The sequence below is a fragment of the Sturnus vulgaris genome, chromosome 9 (genome assembly GCF_052056855.1).
Source record: "Sturnus vulgaris isolate bStuVul1 chromosome 9, bStuVul1.hap1, whole genome shotgun sequence".
Lineage (NCBI taxonomy): Eukaryota > Metazoa > Chordata > Aves > Passeriformes > Sturnidae > Sturnus > Sturnus vulgaris.
This window is the reverse complement of record NC_142251.1, coordinates 1,165,248-1,188,520: the sequence shown is the minus strand read 5'-3', so window position 1 is coordinate 1,188,520 and position 23,273 is coordinate 1,165,248. Positions and strand designations below refer to the sequence as shown.

At 48.5% G+C, this 23,273-nt stretch overlaps 1 protein-coding gene across 1 annotated transcript; it reads left to right on the top strand.

Moving 5' to 3' along the window:
- The first annotated feature begins 1,407 nt into the window (after positions 1-1,407).
- On the top strand, positions 1,408-23,198 carry IL12RB2 (interleukin 12 receptor subunit beta 2). Its single transcript, XM_088169596.1, has 16 exons — positions 1,408-1,885; positions 4,339-4,404; positions 5,273-5,599; positions 7,958-8,072; positions 8,656-8,834; positions 9,023-9,162; positions 9,810-9,954; positions 11,956-12,035; positions 13,800-14,016; positions 14,863-15,051; positions 16,316-16,417; positions 16,496-16,651; positions 17,284-17,421; positions 17,722-17,812; positions 18,633-18,723; positions 19,023-23,198. The coding sequence occupies exons 1-16, from the start codon at positions 1,717-1,719 to the stop codon at positions 19,422-19,424; spliced, it is 2,607 nt and encodes an 868-aa protein (XP_088025722.1). The 5' UTR covers positions 1,408-1,716; the 3' UTR covers positions 19,425-23,198.
- Positions 23,199-23,273: the final 75 nt, after the last annotated feature.

The following is a 23,273-nucleotide window of genomic DNA, read 5'->3' as shown; positions in this document are numbered from 1 at the left end:
GAGGGACTGGGGACAAGGCAGGCAGGGACAGCACACAGGGAATGGCTGTGAGCTGAAAGAAGATGGATTTAGATGGGATATTGGGGAGGAATTCCTGGCTGGGCTGGAATTCCCAGATTTGCTGTGGCTGCTCCATCCCCGAAAATGCCCAAATCCAGGTTGGGACACCCTGGGACAGGGGGAGGTGGCCCTGCCATGGCAGGGGTGACACTGGGTGGGATTTGAGGTGATTTCCATCCCAAACAATCCCGGAATCCAGGATTTTGTGGCTCTCCCGCACACCCCGACACCGGGAGCCTCCGGCCGTGTCCCCACCCTCGGTGTCCCCACCCTCGGTGTCCCCGGGCACCGGCACCTCCTGCTCTGCCTCTCCTCCCGAGACACCGCAGCGAAGAGAACACAGGAATTTTTTTTTCCTTTTTTTCTTTTTTTTTTCCTTCTTCTTTTTTTTTTTTTTTTTTTTTTGGAGTTGTGTGGTCGGCGGGAGTCAAGGAAGAAGGAACCGCAAGGGTAAAAAGCAGAGTTCGGTGCTTAAAAATTGAGGGGAAGGGGGAAAGCAGAAAAGGGGAAAGAAGAAAAAAAAAAAAAAGGGGAGGGGGGAGAAAGATAAAAAAGGAAATATATAAAAGATAAGATTAAAAAAAGATAAAGACGAGAAAAAAAGATAAAGATGAGAAAAAAAGATAAAGATGAGAAAAAAGATGTAAAAAGATTAAAAAGGGAAAACGGAAAATAAAAGGAAAGGAAAAGGAAAAAAGAAGAGGAAAAAAAGAAAAGGAAAAGGAAAGAAAGGGAAAAGAAAAAGGACAAAGAAAAAGGAGAAAAAGAAAGACGAAAGAAAAAATAAAAAGAAAGAAGACAAAGGAAAAGTAAAACAAGGCAAAGACAAAGAAAAAACTCAAAAGAAAAGAGGGTGGAAACGAAAAAGAAAAGTGGAAAATAAATATGTAAAGGAAAGAAAAACAGGAGAAAAAAAACCCCAAAAAACATTTTTAAAAGGAGAAAAAAAAAAAAAAAAAGGAAATAAGAAAAAAAAATAGAAGTAAAAGGAAGCAACGGTGTGGAGGGTGATGGATTGGTGATTTCCTCCTGCCTGCCACCACAAAAAAATCAAACTCCGCTCATCTGCATCGTCCTCCAACTCGTCCTGGGCGAGGGAATCGATGGCGCTGGAGCAGCTGCAGTGAAAATTCCTGAGAAAACACGAGAGCTGGGATTGGAATAGACAAAAACCCCTCATGGTGTCCTGGTTAAAATCATCTCAATCCTGCCGAGCTCCAGCCGAGCTGAAAAGGGCTCTGGGAAAAAGGAACTGATGAGGACAGAGAGAGAAAACAAGAGGTAAAAATTTTAATATTCGGAATTTTGTTGAGGTATCGGCTCCTCCCCAGCCCCCTCCCTCCCTTCGGGAAATTAATGATAATTATTGGCAGCCCAAATGTCGCTCCTGGGACAAAATTTGGGATTTTTGGAGGCTGCAAATTTTTGTGTCCCCTCATTTCTGGAGCTGCCCGTGGAATAGCCGGGCTGAGGTGTCCGAGGTAGGAAAAGCCGATTGTAACCGCTCAGAAAAGCTGAGTTTGTGTCGCTGATGGCCCGAAAAGAGAAGGAACGATAATAACAAAATATTCAAACTCTTAAACGTGGCAGTGGGCAGCGGGAGTGCTGAAAAAAAAAACCGAGGGAAAGCAAAAATCATCTCAGAGAGAAGGGAAAATGAGAGTGGACGAGTCTGGCTCTGAGCGAGGGGGGCTGGGCTGCGATTTATTTGATATTTCCTCTTTCTCTTCCTCTTCCTCTCCCTCCCCTTCCCTTTTTCCCTTTTTTTTTTTTCCCCTTTCCTTCCCCATCCTGAGCATCCCCCGGAGCGGCCGCGGGGCTCGAGGTGAGAAACCCCGGCCTGGGCACCGGGGGACACCGGGGGTACCGGCGGGTGTCAGGGGGTACCAGGGACACCCCCGAGCCCCCCGGGGCTGGGGGACCCCCAGGGGTGATTCCTGACCGAGGGCCCTGGGAAAGGCGGCGTCCCCCGGGATGCTGCAGCCTTGGGATTTTCATTGCCCTGGGATTTTTATTCCCCTGGGTTTGTCCTGCTTTGGGATTTTCCGGCTTTGGGATTTTTATTCCCCTGGGATTTTCCTGTCCTGGGATTCTCCTGCCCTGAGATTTTCATTGCTTTGGGATGCTCCTGCCCCGGGATGTTCATTGTTCTGGGATTCTCCTGCCCTGGGATATTCCTGGCCTGGGACTCTTCTTACCTGCGTTTTCTTTTCCCCCGGGGATTTTCTTTGCCCCGGGATTTCATCTGCCTTGGAATGTTCCTTACCTGTGATTTTCCTTGTCCCCGGATTTTCTTTGCCCCGGGATTTTCCTTGTCCCGGGATTTTCTTTGCCCCGGGATTTTCTTTGTCCCGGGCCGCTCCTGCCCTGATTTCTGTGTTTTCCCGGCGATGCTGCTGCCCTGGAATCCCGATATCCCGGGACAATAGCAGCCCAGGAATTCTCACTATCGCAGATATTCCCTGCACCTCGGGATGGAGCAGTGCCCAAAGCCCACCCTGAACTGTCCCCATTCCCCGAGCTCCGATTAAATCCCCCACATTTGGCAGCTTTGGGAAGAGCCCCGAAGCTCGGGCAGGACATTCCCAAAATTTGGGATGACCTGGGGTCCTCACAGAGACTGAGGGGGCAGCCAAAGTGCAGGAAAGCTTCCCTAAAACCTCCGGCAGCGCCAGTAATTAGGGATGTGTGAGATTTGGGGCACAAATTTTGGTTTTTTTTTCTGCCTGAAATGAGTGAGATGTTCCTCTTTCCACCGGTGACCGGCCAGTTGTTCCTGCCAGTTCTTGGAAAGCACAAGGGAGGTTTTTTTTTTGGTTTTTTTTTTAGGGAGAAGTGGGGTTAAAAAGCAGCTCTGGAGCTGTGCTGCTGCTGCAATTTGTGTTTCAGTACCTACAACCAGCAAATATTGATTCCCCACACTTGGTGCCTTGAGGGGTGGAACAGAGGCTAGACAGAGTTAAAGGAATAAATTTTTATATATTATAATTCATTAAATATATATAGATATTAATTTATAAATATTAAAATATTTAAAGGACTCACCTCTGGCAGTACAAGAGCCCGGCCAAGATGAGTCACGATTTCTCACATTTTTATCAGTTTTGGTTCATTGTCCAGCAGTCCCATCCTCCCAAATTCTCTCCTCAATTCTCTGTTTGCACTTTTTGGTGCTGGAGCTGCAGCTGTCCTTGGTTTTGGGGCTGGCAAAGGATTGTTCTGTGTGCCTGAGCTGGGAGGAGAACTTGGAATTCTTTATATGAAATTCAGAGTCACACACTAATGCAAAATCTGGAAAATATGAAAGCAAAAACTGAAAGCATCACTCTGCTGTGGAACCTGGAGGAGTTTCCAGATTTCAAATGAATTCTCCCTGCCCTCACTCCGAGCTGCTGCTGCTCCTCAGCAATTTCTCATCCTTTGCTCCCATCACAATTTAAATCTTCAGCACTTCCCTGGCTGTGCCTCTGTTCAGGTGCTCTGAAATGAGGGAGGTTTGCCCTTTTCTCTGAAATTAGGCTGGTTTTACCCCTTGTCTATAAAGTGAAGTTGGTTTTGCCCCTTTTCTCTGAAATTAGGTTTGTTTTGGCCCTTATCTCTGAACTGAGGTTGGTTTTGCCTCTTGCCTATAAAGTGAAGTTTGTTCTATCCCTTGTCTATAAAGTGAAGTTTGTTTTGCCCCTTGTCTATAAACTGAGGTTGATTTTGCCCCTTATCTCTGAAATCAGGTTGGTTTTACCCCTTACCTATAAAGTGAAGTTTCTTGTGCCCCTTATCTCTCAAGTGAGCTTTGTTTTGCCCCTTGTCTATAAAATGAAGTTTGTTTTGCCCCCTTTCTCTGAAATTATGTTTGTTTTGCCTCTTTTCTCTAAACTGAGGTTGGTTTTGCCCCCTTTTTCGGGGTATTTTGGGCACTTTGCTGTGGCAGCAGCTGTTTGTTTGCAGGCTGCTCAGCCAGCCCCGGGCTGATGTGGGTTTAGTGGAAGGCAAAGCATTTCCCTGAAGAGCCTCGGTGCTGAGATTGCTCATCCTGGCACTCACGAGTCACCGACAGAAGGCACCAAGAGCAGAGGCTCTGCCTGAGCTGGGACTCTGCTGCCAGGCTGGAACCTCTGGATTGAAATAAAACCCGGGAATGTTCATCAGGGAGATGTCACAGAATGAGCATCGGGGATTTCCTGAAACAGTAAAGCAGAAAAACGCAAAGTTGTGTATTAATATCTGTACATAATAGCCCCACTTTTCACGAGCTGGTAACGGGAATTTCTTTCTCTCTAGGCACCAAAATGCCATTTGCATGGATCGTGCTCTCAGCCATTTGCTTTGTGCTGCAGCTCACAGCAGGTAAGAGAGAGGTTTCCTCCTACACAGCAATTATCTCTCAAATGAAGCACTCAGCCTAATTAGCCTGGGATTTTTCAGCTTCTACTCCCAGTGCCAGGGAGGATCTTCCTTTCAGGAGCTGGTCAGTGATGCAGGGAGTTTGTTTGGTTTTTAGTTCGAGGTAGAGCTGTTGGTTATGTGGGAAAAGGCACCGGGGCAGGCAGAGCTCATGAATAGGGAAAAAAAAAAATCGTGTTCACAGAATCTCAGAATGGTTTGGGTTGGGAGGGACCTTAAATCCCACCCAGAGGCAGGGACACCTCCCACAGTCCCAGGGTGATCCAGCCCGGCCTTGGGCACTGCCAGGGATCCAGGGGCAGCCACAGCAAATCTGGGAAATCCATTCCAAGGCCTCCCCACCCTCACAGGGAACAATTCCTGCCCAATATCCATCCCTGCCCTCTGGGAATCCATTCCCTGTGTGCTGTCCCTCCCTGCCTTGTCCCCAGTCCCTCCCCAGCTCTCCTGGAGCCCCTTCAGGCCCTGCCAGGGGCTCTGAGCTCTCCCTGGATCCTTCTCCTCTCCAGGTGAGCACCCCCAGCTCTCCCAGCCTGGCTCCAGCAGCTCCAGCTCCTTGCTGTGCCTCCTGCACAGCTCTCCTGACACAGCACTTTTACAATCCCCAATGAAAGGAAGGTTCTGGAGTTTTTACCTGGGGTTGTCTCATTTTTTGGGGGGTGCTGGGAGCGATCCCGTGGCTGCTGATCCCAGAGTTCCTGTGCAGATCCCACAATTTCTCCATCCAATATCTCTGGGGGGGATTCCAGCTCGAGCTCAGCCCAGCCATGTGTTCCTGCGTGTCTGAGCCTGCTTTGCCATTCCCTCACAGAATCCTGCAGGAGAGGGGCAGTGAGTGCCAGCAGAGCTGCCCTGGCCACCACAGAGCTCTGTGCCATGGGCAACGTGACAGCCAGCACCTCCAGCGCCATCCAGCGTGGCACCAACGTCACCCTGTGGTGCCAGCTGGCAGCCCCACAGCGAGCCGGCTGCTGCTGGGCTGCGATTTTCCTCAACAGCTCCGAACAGGTCAGGAAATGGGGGAGATCAGTAAGGAAAACATTTGAGGTCACTGCCTACGGCAAACACACGTTCATGTGCAAAAGGATCTGTGGAGAAGACACCAGCCTCCTGTGCGGCATCGATATCTGGTGTGGAAGTAAGGAAAATTGGGTGTTAATTACCGCTAATTAAAGGCTCTCTGTGGGAGGGGCACTGGTGGTGGGTGGCTTTGTCCAGGATGGGTGCTGCCTGTGAGGGGCTCGTCCTATTGGAAATATTCCTGGTTGGAATTGTGTCTGGAATTATTCCTGAAGGGAGAGAGGCTCGGTAAATCTGCCTGCTCAGAGCAAAGAACATCCTCCATCCACAGCATCCCCAAAAATGGCTCCTACCAACAGCTTGGAGGAAGGAAAACTGAAGGGTGGATGATGGATGGATGGATGGATGGATGATGGATGATGGATGGATGATGGATGGATGATGGATGGATGATGGATGGATGATGGATGGATGATGGATGATGGATGATGGATGGATGATGGATGGATGATGGATGATGGATGATGGATGATGGATGATGGATGGATGATGGATGGATGATGGATGGATGATGGATGGATGGATGGATGGATGATGGATGGATGATGGATGGATGGATGGATGGATGATGGATGATGGATGATGGATGGATGATGGATGGATGGATGATGGATGGATGGATGATGGATGGATGATGGATGGATGATGGATGATGGATGGATGATGGATGGATGATGGATGGATGGATGATGGATGGATGATGGATGGATGATGGATGGATGATGGATGGATGGATGGATGGATGATGGATGATGGATGATGGATGGATGATGGATGGATGGATGATGGATGGATGGATGATGGATGGATGATGGATGGATGATGGATGGATGATGGATGATGGATGGATGATGGATGGATGATGGATGATGGATGATGGATGGATGGATGATGGATGATGGATGGATGATGGATGATGGATGATGGATGATGGATGGATGATGGATGATGGATGGATGATGGATGGATGATGGATGATGGATGGATGATGGATGGATGGATGATGGATGGATGATGGATGGATGATGGATGGATGGATGATGGATGGATGATGGATGATGGATGGATGATGGATGGATGATGGATGATGGATGGATGATGGATGGATGGATGATGGATGGATGATGGATGGATGATGGATGGATGATGGATGGATGGATGATGGATGGATGGATGATGGATGGATGATGGATGGATGATGGATGATGGATGGATGATGGATGGATGGATGATGGATGGATGATGGATGGATGGATGGATGATGGATGGATGATGGATGGATGGATGATGGATGGATGGATGATGGATGATGGATGGATGATGGATGGATGGATGATGGATGGATGATGGATGATGGATGGATGGATGGATGATGGGATGGATGATGGATGGATGATGGATGGATGGATGATGGATGGATGATGGATGGATGATGGATGATGGATGGATGGATGGATGATGGATGGATGATGGATGGATGATGGATGGATGATGGATGGATGATGGATGGATGATGGATGGATGATGGATGGATGGATGGATGGATGATGGATGGATGGATGATGGATGATGGATGATGGATGGATGGATGATGGATGGATGATGGATGGATGATGGATGGATGATGGATGGATGATGGATGGATGATGGATGGATGGATGGATGGATGATGGATGGATGATGGATGATGGATGGATGATGGATGATGGATGATGGATGGATGATGGATGGATGATGGATGGATGATGGATGATGGATGATGGATGATGGATGGATGATGGATGGATGATGGATGGATGATGGATGGATGGATGATGGATGATGGATGGATGATGGATGGATGATGGATGGATGATGGATGGATGGATGATGGATGGATGGATGATGGATGGATGGATGATGGATGGATGATGGATGGATGATGGATGGATGGATGGATGATGGATGGATGATGGATGGATGATGGATGATGGATGGATGATGGATGGATGGATGATGGATGATGGATGGATGATGGATGGATGATGGATGGATGATGGATGGATGATGGATGATGGACGATGGACGATGGATGGATGATGGATGATGGATGGATGATGGATGGATGATGGATGGATGATGGATGGATGATGGATGGATGGATGGATGATGGATGATGGATGATGGATGGATGATGGATGGATGGATGGATGATGGATGGATGATGGATGGATGGATGATGGATGATGGATGGATGATGGATGGATGATGGATGATGGATGATGGATGATGGATGGATGATGGATGGATGGATCATGGATGGATCATGGATGGATCATGGATGATGGAGCTCTGGTCTGGCTGGAAATGTTGGACCCTTAGAGATCCAACCCAAACCAGGCTGGGATTTTAGGACTGACAGGAATTTCCGTTTCAGATCCTCCAGACAAACCCAGGAACGTGTCCTGTGTCCAGTTTGGGACACGGGGACATCTCACCTGCACTTGGGACAAAGGGAGGCTCACCTACCTCCAAACTGACTATACACTAGAGTAAGTGAGGGGCTGTGAATGTAATTAATGCCTAATTATCCCCTGAGCAACTTTCTGATCAGCACATACAGCAGCTGTGCCAATCCATCCCTTTGGAAAGGGAACCCTATCCCCAAACCCCCAGGATTTAGATTTACCCTGTCCCCAAACTCCCAGGATTTATCCTTTTCCCAAACCCCCAGGATTTAGATTTACCCTGTCCCTAAAGCCCCAGGATTTATCCTCTCCCTAAACCCCCATGATTTTACCCTGTCCCCAAACCCCAGGGTTTAGATTTACCCTGTCCCCACACCCCCAGGATTTTACCCTGTCCCCAAAGCCCAGGGTTTAGATTTATCCTGTCCCCAAACTCTCAGGATTTACCCTGTCCCCAAACTCCCAAGATTTAGATTTACCATGTCCCCACACCCTCAGGATTTACCTTGTCCCCAAACCCCCAGGATTTACCCTGTCCCCAAACTCCCAGGATTTAGATTTACCATGTCCCCAAACCCCCAGGATTTAGATTTATCCTGTCCCCACACCCTCAGGATTCACCTTTTTACTCCACAGAAACACAACCAATCCTTTCCTTCTGCTCCAGGCTCTCCAATGGGACTGATGCCTTTTGCTTCCCAGCAGAATTCCCCAATCAGGCGTTTTTCTCTCGGGCTCTGACCAAACTTTTGGATTTTCACTCCAATTACACCGTGGTGGTTTCTGCCTCCAATGAATTAGGAAATGCCTCTTCCCAGCCACTCACCTTCACGTTGATAGACATAGGTAAAGCAGCACTCCCCACCTCCCAGCCAGCCCCAGACCTTGGGGAAGACCTGAAAATATTCTGGACCTCTTGGAAAAATATTAAACCTCTTGGAAAAACCACCCATCCAGCCTAAACCTATAATCCAATTTTCCACCGAACCCCCCCCATTCTGAGCCCTGTTTGTTTCCTTCTTTTGGTGCCACAGTGAAGCCAAATCCTCCCGAATTTTTGGTGGAATTTGACGATTCCTCTGCCAGCAGCTGCAGCATTTTGTGGCAGGATGAGGCACAAGCACAGCACTACAGGCTGAGGTATCGTCCCCTCAGCAGGCACTCCTGGAGCATGGTAATTCTTCTGGGATTCAGGGAGTTGTGGAGCTGCTGGAGAAGAAAAAGCTCCAGGGAGAGCTCAGAGCCCCTGGCAGGGCCTGAAGGGGCTCCAGGAGAGCTGGGGAGGGACTGGGGACAAGGCAGGGAGGGACAGCACACAGGGAATGGATTCCCAGAGGGCAGGGATGGATGGGATTTGGGAAGGAATTCCTGGCTGGGCTGGAATTCCCAGATTTGCTGTGGCTGCCCCTGGATCCCTGGAAATGTCCAAGGCCAGGCTGGGACACCCTGGGACAGTGGGAGGTGTCCCTGCCATGGCAGGGCTGGCACTGGATGAGGTTTAAGTTCCTTCCCAACCCAAACCATTCCACGATTCCATCAAGTTTTTGCTTTAAGTGGCAAAAGGAAGCTTTTGCTGGGAGCTGAGCAGATCACTCAAACAGAGATTTTGCTGTTGGCACGTAAGAAATGAGGGATTTTTCAGATTTCCTCACATCAGGAGGAATCATTCATTTTTGAGTTATTGAAGCTGCCCCAGATCAGGACTTTTCTGCTTTTTTTTTTTTTCTTTAAATTACCTCTGAATTTGTAATTCAGCCTCTCACTGCTTGCAGCCCTCATTTCCTTGTGGGTTTAATATCAATTTCTTCACTCCTACTGAAGGTCGAGATCTTCAGCAAGGAGAAATTTCAGCTGCAGGGGCTGGAGCCCGACACAGAATACGAGTTCCAGGTGAGCTGCAGGATCCTGCCTGGCCGAGGGCTGTGGAGTGACTGGAGCAGGAGCCAGAGCCGAACTCCAGCAGCAGGTAAGGAATAATCCTAAACCCAGCCCTAAACCCAACCCTAAACCCAGCCCTAAACCCAGCCCTGGGCTCTGCATCCCACGGGAAACTCCAGCTCAGCTCAGGGGTCAAACTTCTGCTGGGTTGTTTTGTTTAAATTCTAAATCCAGAGCCAGGAGAGAGAAGTTTCTGTACGAAAATTGTTTTTTAAATGAAGCTGTTTGCGTTCCTCACAAAAGATGAATTTCCAGAATTTTCACTGAGAGCAGCTGGAGGATTTGGGGGTTGGAATGAGATGATTTTTTTTTTAAGGTGTCCACCCGACCCTTCAAATCCAGTGGTTCTCTGGTGTCCTGCTTGGCTTCGGCTGCTCTTTTTTTTTTTTTTTTTGTGAATTTTTGGGAGCCCGTGGGGCTGGTGCTGTTCTGACTCAGCCCATTTCCCACCCCCCACCGTGGCAGCAGCATTTTCTGTAAAGGCATTGATTGAAGAGGGAGGTGTGAACCCTTCCCTGCCTGCCTCCCCCACCTTCCTCTCGACACTTTTCTCCCCTTTTTCGTCACACCCTGAGTTTGTGGCTGTCACCTCAGCCTGCCCCTGCAGGTTTTTAGCTGATCCAGGAGCACTTTGTGCCCTCACACCGGGTGACAGCAGCACAGGGAGCTCTGGGTGCATCATCAGTGCTCTGCCTCGGAGGAGATGAACTTGGCTGGTTGCAAACTCAAAATTAAACCTTTGCAAGGAGAAATTCCCTCTCAAAGTTGTCTGGTTGCAAACCCAAAATTCAACCTTCCCAAGGAGAAATTCCTTCTCAAAATTCTCCACAACTTGTCTGGTTGCAAACCCAAAACCAAACCTTTGCAAAGAGAAATTCCCTCTCAAAGTTGTCTGGTTGCAAACTTAAAACCAAACCTTTGCAAAGAGAAATTCCTTCTCAAACTTCTCCACAACTTGTCTGGTTGCAAACCCAAAATTCAACATTTGCAAGGAGAAATTCCTTCTCGAACATATCCACAACTTATCTGCTTGCAAACCCAAAATTAAACCTTCTCAAGGAGAAATTCCTCCTCCTTTTTTTTTTTTTTTTTTTTTTCTTGTATGTGAACTGCCAAAATTCTTGCCTTGTTCCTCGTGGCTTTCAAATCCAGCCTGGAGGACAGCAGATGCAGATTGGAATTTTCCTACAATCCCAGATTGGAATTTTCCTGCGATCCCAGATTGGAATTTTCCTGCTTGGAGCTCGCAGTCAATGCTCTGGTTTTGTTTCTGTTCCAGTCACTCTTTGCAGTGAACCCAGGACCAGCTGCTCTGACCTGGAGGTTTTTTGTGGCTTTGCTGCAGCCCTGGGTTGTTCATCAGCTGCCCCCTGCTCCAGATATTAATGATTAGGATTTAATTGGATGAGCTGATGCTGGTCCTTGAGGAGCCAAGTTCTGTCATCCCCTCTCACCTCAGCTTTCCTTACATATTTCTCTTTTATTCTGGATTTTTGGGAGCACATCTTCCCTTTAATGTCATTTTGAGAGGTTTTTTCAGAATATCAAGAGTTTCCAGTGAGAGTTGTGGAAGGAAGCAGGAAGTTTCAGCTGCCTCAGAGAAGCTTTTCAAGGCATTTTTATTGCCTAAAGCCGGGCAGGAAAATCCTGCACATCCCACAAATTCCCTCATCCCAGGCTGCCTGTTGTTCTAGGATTGATGGAACCATCCTCAAGGACCCTCAAAAGCCTCAAATTGCTGCAAGGACAGGAGCTAATGCCGTGCTTTGGTGTTTCCTTGGTCGGGATAAAGCCACCAGCAGATCCAGGCTCCTCTCCTGGGGTTTATCCCTCGTTCTCCTCATGGTTCCCATCCTCAAAGCAGCCAAACCACAGCAAACACGGATCAGCAGAGCCTGCAGCATTCCTGGGACATTTTAAAGTTTTAATTTGAATTTTCTCGGGGTTTTTTACCTCCTTGTTGTCTCATTTGTCGGCTTCAAACCCCTTCAAAGCCATTCCCAGCGCTCTGCTTTTCCTTCCCCACCAGTGCCCACGGGGATCCTGGATGTCTGGTACCGGCAGCAGGACCTGGACTCCGAGCACCAGAACCTCTCCCTTTTCTGGAAGGTGAGTTCAGTGAAACCCCAGCAAAACCCAGAGCCAGGTGAGAGGGAAAAATACCCAGCCAGGTGAGGGGAGAAACCAAACCCAGCCAGGTGAGGGGAGAAACCAAACCCAGAGCCAGGTGAGAGGAGGAAACCAAACCCAGGCAGGTGAGGGGGAAACCAAACCCAGCCAGGTGAGAGGGGAAACCAAACCCAGCCAGGTGAGAGGGGAAACCAAACCCAGCCAGGTGAGAGGGGAAACCAAACCCAGGCAGGTGAGAGAGAAACCAAACCCATCCAGGTGGGAGGAGGAATTTGGATTTTTAGGGTTGCAGGAAAGGCCTGAAGCCTGGGAGAGCAGCAGAATTTCAGCAGCTCCCAGGGACAGGGACATGGATTAAGGATTCCCTCCCTGGGGGGATTTCAGAATCATTTTCCCACCTGCAATTTCATGGAATGCCAGAATTATTTGGGTTGGGAGGGATCTTAAACGTCACCTTTTTCCATGGGTAGGGATTTTCCACCATCCCAGAGTGCTCCAGCTTGGCCTTGGATACTTCCAGGGATCCTGGAGATTTTTTGGGAATTCCATCCCAGCCCTATCCCCACCTTCCCAATATCCCATCCATCCCAGCCCTCTGGGAATCCATTCCCTGTGTCCCTCCCTCCCTCTCTTTATCCCAAACCCCTCTCCAGATTCCTCAGCATTTTTAGGGTCTGGTGGGCAGAGCTGGGGGCTGGGAGCCCACAGGGAACATTCCACACAGAATTTGGTTTAAAACCCATAAAAAAAAAATAATAAAATAAAATTCACTGTGGTCCCCCCCTCCCAACACACACCCAGCTGCAAGTGAAAGCAGAAATTCTCATGAGATTCTGTTGGCCCAGACGTTGTGGCTTTAACTTGAAGAGTTTTATCTTGCAGCACTTTCTTTATCAGGAGTGGCTTCCTGCAGCATCATTCATAAAACAGAGTAATAAACTGACTTTAGAGGTTTCACAGCAGTTTCGAAGCCAGACTGAGACTCAGGACCACTTCCTACCAAGGGTGTGTTCTTATTCTCAGACAAATACCCAGAAAAGGGTTGAAATTTTAATTTCAGCACCTTTCCGGTGCTGCCTCTGTGCTGAGCCGCTGCCAGAGCTCTGCAAACAATTTTGGTTTGTGCTCCGTGCTTTGGTTATGATAAAAATCAGCCAAACAAATGAATTAATGTCGCAGAAATAGCAGGAAACTGAAACTGGGAGTACAACTGCGCCCAGAGGGAGCTAAAACCAGGGTGTGGTGCTCCACAGAAATACGTGTTCTGAGTGGTTCAATTTAAATAATTCTTTACGGTGGCTTTAAGTAAAATTCAGGTTTTTCCTCGCAAGAAAACCCGGCTGATTTTGACAAATCCAGCTGAGCAGTTGATCGTTTTTGTTTTTTTTTTTTTTTTCTCCCATGTGAAAAGTGTGGCTGGAATTCAGCCTCAGGGCAGGAAGGGAAAAATCAGCAGAAATAAAAGCTTCACCAAACTGGAATCGAGTGGGGAAAAGAAATCCTGGACCGGTTTGGGTTGGGATGGATCTTAAATCCCTCCGTGCCAGGGTGTCCCAACCTGGCCTTGGGCACTGCCAGGGATCCAGGGAATTCCATCCCAGCCGGGAATTCTTTCCCAATATCCCGATATCCATCCCTGCCCTCTGTGTCCTGCCCCTCCATCCCTTTATCCCAAGCCCCTCTCCCGCATTCCCAGGTGACATTCCCGTGACAGAAGGCAGTGACAGACGCATTTCCCCGCAGGCTCTGAGCAAGTCAGAGGCAGGAGGGACAATCCTGGGATACACGGTGACCTTGGAAGCCCTGGAGCACGGGGAGCTGCCGGCTCAATGCCACCAGACCACCCGGACCAGCTTCTCCAGGGTCACCCCCAGGCTGAGCCACAGGGTCACGGTCAGAGCCCACAACCCCCGGGGCAGCTCCGCCCCTGCAGCCATCGTGACTCACCTGGGCAGCCCAGGTAAGGCTCTGCAGGCTGGCATGGATCCCTGGATCCCCTGGGTCACAGCCTGGGATGGATCCCCTTCCTGCCCCACACCCTGCAGCTGTTGTGGTCCCTCCACGTTGTGCTCACCTCAGTGGAACTTCAGGAATCTGCAGATCCACTTTTCCCTGTGGTCTTCTCCACCCCCAGCTGTGCCAGCCCGGCTCCAGCCCTTGGAATCTCCCTGTTCCCCCTCTGGAATCGCTGCAGCAGCTCCACGTCCTTCCTCAGGGCTCCACCAGGCCAGGGTGGTGGGATGTGCTGTGCCAGCACCTGCCAGGGTTTGGGTTTGGGTTTGGGATGGCACAGCCAAGCCGTGCTGTGGGTGTGCAATCCAGGAGAACAGGAATTACACAATCCCAAAATTCCAGAACCACCAGGCTGGGAGAGACCTCCCAACATCGAGTCCAACCCAGCCCAACCCCTCAACTGAGCCGTGGCACCGAGTGCCACATCCAATCCTTGTTTAAACACATCCAGGAATGGTGACTCCACACTTCCCTGGGCAGACAATTCCAGTATTTTATCACTCTTTCCATAAAAAACTTTTCCCTAATATCCAACCTCAATTTCCCTTGGAAAACGTGTTTCCCTTGGAATGTGTTTCCCTACCAGTTCCCTCACCCTCCCACCATCACCTTCAATTGCTTAAAATTCATTTTCATCCTTCCAAGTGGATGAGCCCCAGCAAAACCCACAAACGTCACGGTTCGATGGAGGTTGCAACAACTTCGTGCTGACCGAGGTTTTTTTTTGGTTTTTTTTTTTGTTTTTTTGGTTTTTTTGTTTGTTTGTTTTTTGTTTTTTTTTGTCCTCTGCAAGATCTGCCCCCTCCTGAGCGAGTCTCTGCCCTGGGCCTGGGTAACAGCAGCATCCTGGTGAGCTGGAGCCCCCCTGCTGCAGCCTCTGTGCCTGTTGGGGGGTACGTGGTGGAGTGGGCAGAGCCACACCTGCAGCCCTGGCACACCTGGGTGAAGCTGCCCCCGTCCCACCTGTCCACGGTGATAGCAGGTAAATGTCACCCCGGGCTGGGCACGGCACCGGGTGGCTCTGAAAAGATTTAAAGCAACAAGTCAGGGGTGAATTTTGACCTCCAAGGCCAGGCTGGATGAGGGTTTGGAGCAGCCTGGGATGGTGGGAGGTGTCCCTGCCCATGGCACTGGATGGGCTTGGAGGTCCCTCCCAACCCAAACCAGTCTGGGATTCTGTATTTCTATATTTCTATAATTTTTACTAAAATCACTGCCAGGGATCCTGGGGCAGCCACAGCTGCTCTGGGCACCCTGTGCCAGCCCTGCCCACCCTCCCAGGGAACAATTCCTGCCCAATATCCCATCCAGCCCTGCCATCAATTTTTTTTAATCATTAATTTTCAGTTTAATGCCCAGTAAGGCTCTGCCAGGCTCAGTAGATCAGAGAAAATTTCTTCCCCTTCTTTATGAAAGTTCTCTCAATAATCACAAGATTTATCTCACATTTAAGCAGCTGCTGCAACATTTCTGCCCTGACTGCAAATCCTTGAACAAGCTGTCATTTCCCAGTCGTCATTTCCCGGTTGTCACTTCCCAGTTGTCATTCCCCAATTTTCATTTCCCGGTTGCCCTTTCCCAGTTTTCATATCCCAGTTGTCATTTCCCAATTTTCATTTCCCGGTTGTTTGTAATTTCCCAGTCGCCATTTATTTCCCAGTTGTCATTTCCCAATTGTTTGCAATTTCCCGGTTGTCATTTCCCAATTTTCATTTCCCGGTTGCCATTTCTCAGTTTTCATATCCCAGTTGTCATTTCCCAATTTTCATTTCCCAGTTGTTTGTAATTTCCCAGTTGTCATTTATTTTCCAGTTTGTCATTTCCCAGTTGCCATTTCCCAATTGCCATTTATTTCCCCGTTGTCATATCCCAAATTTCATTTCCCAATTTTCATTTCCCGGTTGTTTGTCATTTCCCAGTTGCCATTTCCCAGTTGTCATTTATTTCCCAGTTGCCATTTATTTCCTGGTTGTCATATCCCAATTTTCATTTCCCAATTTTCATTTCCTGGTTGTTTGTAATTTCCCGGTTCTCATATCCCAATTTTCATTTCCCAATTGCCATTTATTTCCTGGTTGTCATATCCCAATTTTCATTTCCCAATTGCCATTTATTTCCTGGTTGTCATATCCCAATTTTCATTTCCCAATTGCCATTTCCCAGTTGTCTGCAATTTCCCAGTTGCCATTTATTTCCCAGTTGCCATTTCCCAATTTCCATTTCCCAATTTCCATTTCCCCCTGCAGAGCACATCCGAGATAACCTCTGCTATCACATCCACGTGTCTGCACTTTACCAGGCCAGAGCTGGCCAGGCAGCATCAGTCAGGGGGAACTCCACAGCACAAGGTGAGCCCCAGGAACGCCCCTCCAGATGTTTTTAAGGCATTTTAAGCCCAGCTCTAACACCACTCCTGTGTCTTGCAGCCCCATCAGCTGGGCCCCAGATGTTCACAATCCCCTGGGCCAGAGGTGTCCTGGTTTCCTGGGAGGAGATCCCGGCTCCCCAGCAGAGGGGCTGCATCACTGCTTACCACATTTACGTGCACAGGAGGGCCAGGCAGGGCCAGCCCGAGCTCCACGGTGCGTGCCTGGGGCTGGCAGTGCTGCTCCTGCTCCTCTGTCATCGCTGAACTTCTCCCGTGCCATCAATCCAAGCTGCTTTCAGTCTGGAGCTTTCAGATTTATCCCTGCTTCTTCTCCCTCCTTCTCTTATTCCTCTTCTTCTTCTTCCTCCTCTTATTTTTCTTCTCCTCCTCCTCCTCTTATTCCTCCTCTTGCCCTTCTTCTTTTTCTTCTTCCTTCTCTTATTCCTCTTCTTACCCTTCTTCTTCCTCTTTCTTCTTTTACTTCTTCCTCCTCCTCTTATTCCTCTTCTTATTCTTCCTCTTCTTATTTTTCTTCCTCTTCCTCCTCCTCTTATTCTTCTTCCTCTTCTTCCTCCTCTTATTCCTCTTCGTGTTCTTCCTCTTCTTCTTTCTCTTCCTAACCTTCTCCCTTATTTATCCTCCTCCTCTTCTTCTTCTTCCTATTCCTCCTCTTCTTCCTCTTCCCCCTCCCTTTTTCCTTATTCTTCTTCCTCCTCCTCCCCTTTTCCCTCCTCCTCTTCTCCCGTTCCTCCCCCTTTCTCACCTTTATATTCAGAGCCCCGTTCCAGCTGCAGGCGATCAATCCCCGTGCCAGGCTCTCCAATCCCATCCCTGTTTTCCCCGCAGCCATTCCCGCCGGGATCTCTCCTCTCTCCCTGCCCATCCCGGACCTGCAGCCCGGGGAGCGCCACGACCTTTGGATGACAGCGGCGACAGCGGCCGGGGAGGGGCCCCGGGGCAACAGCGACAGCGTCGTCCTGGAAAGTAAAAACCCCTGCAGGATCCTTGCCCTTGGATCCTCTTTTCCACACTCTGGGAATGCTTTTCCTGCTCCTCTGGAATCATTGGAGCTCTCCAAGATCTCTTGGTGCTCTTGAGCTTTGTAGATTTGTAGTTTCAGCTGTTTTTAGGATGTGGCAGCTCTGTGTTTGTCTTGAAGCTGCCAGTGCCGTGCTGAGATGTTTCCTGGGAGCTGAGGGTGGTTTATTCACGGAGCACAGAAAGATTTGGGTTTTTTTCCATCTTTTTTTGATGGAGCTGAGCGGTGGCTGCTCTGCATTTCAGGTGCCAGGGGCTGGGTGACTCTGGTGCTCATCATCTGCAGCTTCCTCATCCTCTCAGCCTGTGTTTGTTCTGTGCCTCCAGCAAGGAAAGTGTGAGTGGATCCATCGGCTGCATCCCAGGAAAACTGGGATGGTTATTGGGAGGGATAAAATCCCAGACTGGTTTGGGTTGGAAGGGATCTTAAATCCCACCCAGTGCCACCCCTGCCGTGGCAGGGACACCTCCCACTGTCCCAGGGTGTCCCAACCTGGCCTTGGGCACTGCCAGGGATCCAGGGGCAGCCACAGCAAATCTGGGCACCCTGTGCCAGGGCATTTTAAAATTATTTTCTCCCATCTGATCTAAATCAATTCTCTCTTTTAGTTTAAAACCATTTTCCCTTGTCCTATGGGATGGTCACGCCCCTTCATGAGCATGGATCAATCCTTCGTGAGGATTGTTCAAAATGAAAGTTTCAGAGTACGTGAATGATAACAGAAACGGACTCTGAGCATAAAATACACCTGTAGGCCATAGATATTGTGAATTTTTAACCAGATCTTGAAACCAAACTGAAGGGGAGCAATCCTTGGGATTTATCCCCACCCAGCCAAGAGCTCTGCAGATCCAGGATCACACCTGGGTTAATTCCATAACTAGGATCCACAATCACATTTGAATTAATTCCATAACCAGGATCCAGGATCACACCTGGGTTAATTCCACACCCAGGATCCAGGATCACACCTGGGTTAATTCCATAACCACGATCCAGGATCACACCTCGGTTAATTCCACATCCAGGATTACATCTGGGTTAATTCCATAACCAGGATCCACAATCACACCTGGGTTAATTCCACACCCAAGGAGCACAAGGGTGCTGCAGGTGTCACCATTCACGTTTTTAATCTCATTTATCCCTCCTGCAGATTCCTGTCCCTCCTCCTGCCACAGTGGCAGAGCAAAGCCATTCCCGACCCTGCCAACGCCACGTGGGCCAAGAGCTTAGCGGCTACCAAGGTAAATTAGAGGGGTTTTTCATTCTAATCCCACAACTTCATTTAAAAAAAAGGAAAAAAAAAATAAAAAAGGCAATGGGAGCCATGCAAAGCAGTAATCTCCTAAAGAAGCAAATCCAGCAATCTCTGGCAGTGGATAATCTCTACTGGAGGAGGCTGTTGGGCAAATTAACCACCAGAAGAAGGCAGAGATATTCCTTTTTTTTTTTTTTTTTTTTTTTTTTTTTAGCAGGATGAGTCCCGGGAGATGCTTGCCGGGATTTATTGGATTTATTTCGTGTCTTTCCACCCCCTCTGCAGGCGGAGCTGAGCGCTCCCTCCAACCCCTTCCTGCCCTGCCCCTTCGAAGAGCCCGAAACGAGCCCGGTGGAGGAAACCGAGAGAGAAAAAACCTCGGTGGAGGAAAAAACCTCGGTGGACCCTGAGTCCCCCATCCCTGGGGAAATGATCCCTGGGGGGATGATCCTTGGGGACAAACAGCAGCTCCCGGGGCTTTACCGGAGGTTGTTGCTGGAGGCGATGGAGCCCGTGGGCGAATACATTTCCAATCCTGGCATCTCCTCCGGGCTGCACCGAACCCCCGAGCCCGAGCCCAGCCCCTTCTCCATCTTCCCGAGGGCATTGCTGACCCCTGAGCTCTGCTGCCAAGGGAATCTCACTTTGGATCGAGTGAAACTCAACTGCAGCTCCTGGCCAAGGTAGGCAGAGGGCGATGTGAGACCGGCACTAGTTTTGGCACTTTACGAAATATTTTGGTGTTTTAATACGAGATCAGCCTGGATTTGGGCATTTTACAAAATATTTTGGTGTTTTCCTAAGAGATCAGTCCGGATTTGGGCACTTTACAATCAGTGTTTCAATGTGAGCTCAGCCTGGATTTGGGCACTTTACAAAATATTTTGGTATTTTGATGAAAGCTCAGCTGGCTTTGGACACTTTACAGAGTATTTCTGTGTGTTTTGATGTGAGCCTGGCCTGGATTTTGGCATTTCCACGGAATATTTCAGTGTTCCAGCACTGCCACTCACATGTGACACCTCCAAGTGACAAAACCCTTCCCCAGTCACCTCACCATAGGACACGGCTGCTCCTCTGCACACTCTACAATCTGGGGATGCCAGAGCTGGATTTGGGGGATTTTGGGAGCCCTTTCTGCACCTGGCACCAAGTCCCAGATTCCCCAGTGACACCAGAGCCACCTTCCTTGCCTCAGTTCAGGGCAGGAAAATTCCTCACCAGAACTAAAAGCAGCAGGAAGCATCTGTACTCAGTCAAATGGATTGTCAAGAGGAATTTCAGTGATTTATTGGAGTGTTCTAATTACAGGCTGGGAGGGTGTTACACATTTAATGACTTTGTTTACCACATGTGTGTATATAAATAAAATGTTGGAAATACGAACTTGGCTTCCTGTTGTTTTCTCTGGTCAAACTCCAGCTTTACAAAGAACAATTCAAAATTCAAAATTCAAAAGAAAGCAGTTAGAGATGGAGCAGCCCAGGTATGAACTTACCTGGAGCATCCTCTGCATCCCCAGCCAGGGACTCGGGCTGCTGCTGCCACCATTCAAGTTTTGGGTATTGCCAAAAACCAGCTCAGATATTTAATTTTGGGCTTCTGAGGTCTGGTCCCACACCTCTGTCACCTGGCTGGGTGTTCTCAGAGGAAAACATCTCCCTCAGAACTGGGTCAGACATCCAAAAAAAACCCCAGAATTTGCTTCCTGCTCTTCACAGCCTGCCTGGGATCCACCCTGGCACGGGGATTGTGCCTGAGCACAGCTCAGCCCTCAAGTCAGCTCTGCAAACCAAAGGGAACTGGAAAGGCAAATTAGATGCCAAAAAAACTTTTTTAAAAAATAAAACACTGTTTTTCCATTCATCTTTTTCTGCATGTTGATTTTCTACCTCAACATAAGAGAACACTGAATTCATTTCCTCCTCGCTCTGCAAATCTCTAAACCCATCAAAATGTGGAATTTCATATCCTCACTCCAAGAGACAAGAGCCAGACTTCTGGAACTCCAGCCAGGGAAGTCCCTCAGTGATGGCCCTGAACACCCTCAGGAATTTTTTCCCCCTCAGGATTTCCCCTTTCCAGCAGGAAAATCAGCTTTGGCTTTCCTGGGGCCACCCCAAGAGTGGAGCCTGGGCTGAGGCAGAGCAGCCCACGAGTGGCCAGGGCAGGGCCTTTGCTCCTTGGAATGACTCTGGGAAAGCAGCAGGTTGGCACAGCTGGAGCTGGCACAGCTGGCACAGCTGGAAGTGGCACCTTTGGGTGCCAGTGCTTTGTTAAAGCTCAGCTCTGGCTGTGCAAACTCACCCCCATGGACAGAGCTGTCACAGGCTCAGCTCCTCCTGCTGCTGCCATCTCACGTTCCCGATGATTCCCTGACATTCCAGGAGAATCCAGGTCCTTTCCCACATAATTAACTCTGGAATAAATCCATCAACCCCCCCCCCCCCCTGCTCCCTCCCAGAATTCCAGCTCTGAGATCAATTTCCCTGCCCAAACCTTCATTCCAAAGTCGATTTTTTCCGTGCTTCCAAATTTTTTCTGCTCTTTTTCCCAAATGATCAGAATTTAAAAGTTGTAGTCCCCACGATTTGGTGCGACAGCAGGAGCAAGAGGACAGAAAATGTTCCTATAATCGAGTTCATTAATCAGAAATAACTTACTTGAGAGATGTTTTTCCAAGGCAAAATCCATCCTGGGAATGGGAATTCAAGCTGGACTTCCTGGGACAGACCTTCGATGAGCCACTATGAACCTAAGTGCTTTCATTTCCATGTGTTTCCAAGACTTTTTTTTTTGGTTTTTTTTTTTTAAAGAGCATGAAAATAAACCTTTATTTCAGTTAACACCCACCAATATTAAAGATAAATGTTCACAGTTTAAGTTCTTGACACAAATGGATGGAAAGAGGCGAATTTACATGTGGCAGAAGAGCAGAAGGAGCAATTCTAAGTTACAAGCTGTGTTGAAAATTGCTCTAGGTGCTATTTGGGAATGCTCTAGAGCAGGAAAGGAGAAAATCCAGCCAGCAAAATCACCTGGGTGCCAACTGGGAAAAGCAAATCGTTTGGATGAAGGAAGGTTTGTGCTCTAGGGAAAGCTTTGCTCCGTGTTTGTGTTTGCTGTGTGATCCTAAGGATGGAATTGCAGCACATCCCACCAAAAAAAAAAAAACGGGACAGGGAAAAGGAACAAAGGAACAACTCTGCTCCTACAACAGCCCCACACCGAGAGCAGAGCCAGGACAGGGGAACCAAGAGATTCCCCCACCCTCTGCTGGAAAATTTGCCTCTTTCTCCTGCCTGGGAATGGAAATCCAGGGGAGGGAAGTGATCCATGATATTCCCAGAGGGTGACAGGGCCAGCTCTGGTGGGACACAGCTCAGGAAAAGCAAAGGCAGCTGCTGTTCCACACTCCAAGGTCTCCCAACACTTTCTGCCTGTCCTGTACAGTTTTTATAAAAATAGGGAGTTACCTTTCCTTTCCTACCTACCTAAGACACCACAAATACGTTCTGAGCTGGCCAAAGAGGAAAACATGAAATAAAAGCAGAGATTTGTTCTTATTCTCCCGAGCAAATGCTGATAAAAGCCCGAAGAAATCTTCTTTATCAGTCATTCACTCACAATTCCTTTTGTGTGCTGAAGGGATACACGGGCATGGAACTGAACTTAGGGGGGGGATTTGGAATTTCTTACAATCATTCCCTGGAAAAACAAGCCTTGGTGATGTCCCAAAGAAAACCTGAGCTCTGCACTGAGCCAGAGCTGCTTCCTGGGGACACCTGGAGCAGTGCTGGGAATGTCTCAGCTCCTCCTGGAGCTGTGTGGCAATCCCAGAGCCCAGCTGGAATCCCGGGATTGCAGAGCCACAGCTGCCACCTTCCCCCCATTCCCAGCTCCAACAATGACCCCAAACTCAGGGAACCCCAGCTCCAAGGACAGGAATTACCCCAAACTCAGGGAATCCCAGCTCCAACAGCAGGAATGATCCCAAACTCAGGGAATCCCAGTTCCAAGGACAGGAATTACCCCAAATTCAGGGAATCCCAGTTCCAAGGACAGGAATTATCCCAAACTCATGGAATCCCAGCTCCAAGGACAGGAATTATCTGTATTTCAGGGCATCCCAGCTCCAACGACAGAAATTCCCCCACTCTCAGGGTATCCTCTCAAACAAAAAGCAAAAGGTAATTGAAAAACTTTTTTTTTTCTTTCTTTTTTTTTTTTTTTTTTTGCCAACAAAGCATCTTGTTCTGTTGAAGGGAAGGAGGAAGGATGAAGGTTCAAAGGGGGAGTGGTGAAAGGTGGGATACAGGAATTTTAAAAACCTGGTTTTCAGACCAGTTACCCATTGCTGGATCCATACAGATATTGAATCATAAACCAAATGTGCTTTGAATCTTGATTTCAAGTATCTGCTTTCAAATTTTCTAGAAAGATTTTGTGTAAACAAAACTACCCGAGAGAGATGAAAAAAAAAAAAAAAAAATAAAATGACTGGTTTTCCATGTTGGAAATGAAATTTAAAGTACT

What these genes read in the sequence shown, in the direction of transcription:
- IL12RB2 (XM_088169596.1), top strand. Translation starts at nt 1,717, where the DNA reads ATGAGAGTGGACGAGTCTGGCTCTGAGCGAGGGGGGCTGGGCTGCGAT. An exon ending in TGTGCTGCAGCTCACAGCAG is followed by an intron (nt 4,405 to 5,272) that starts GTAAGAGAGAGG and finishes ATTCCCTCACAG; the next exon opens with AATCCTGCAGGAGAGGGGCA. An exon ending in GCAGGCACTCCTGGAGCATG is followed by an intron (nt 9,163 to 9,809) that starts GTAATTCTTCTG and finishes CTCCTACTGAAG; the next exon opens with GTCGAGATCTTCAGCAAGGA.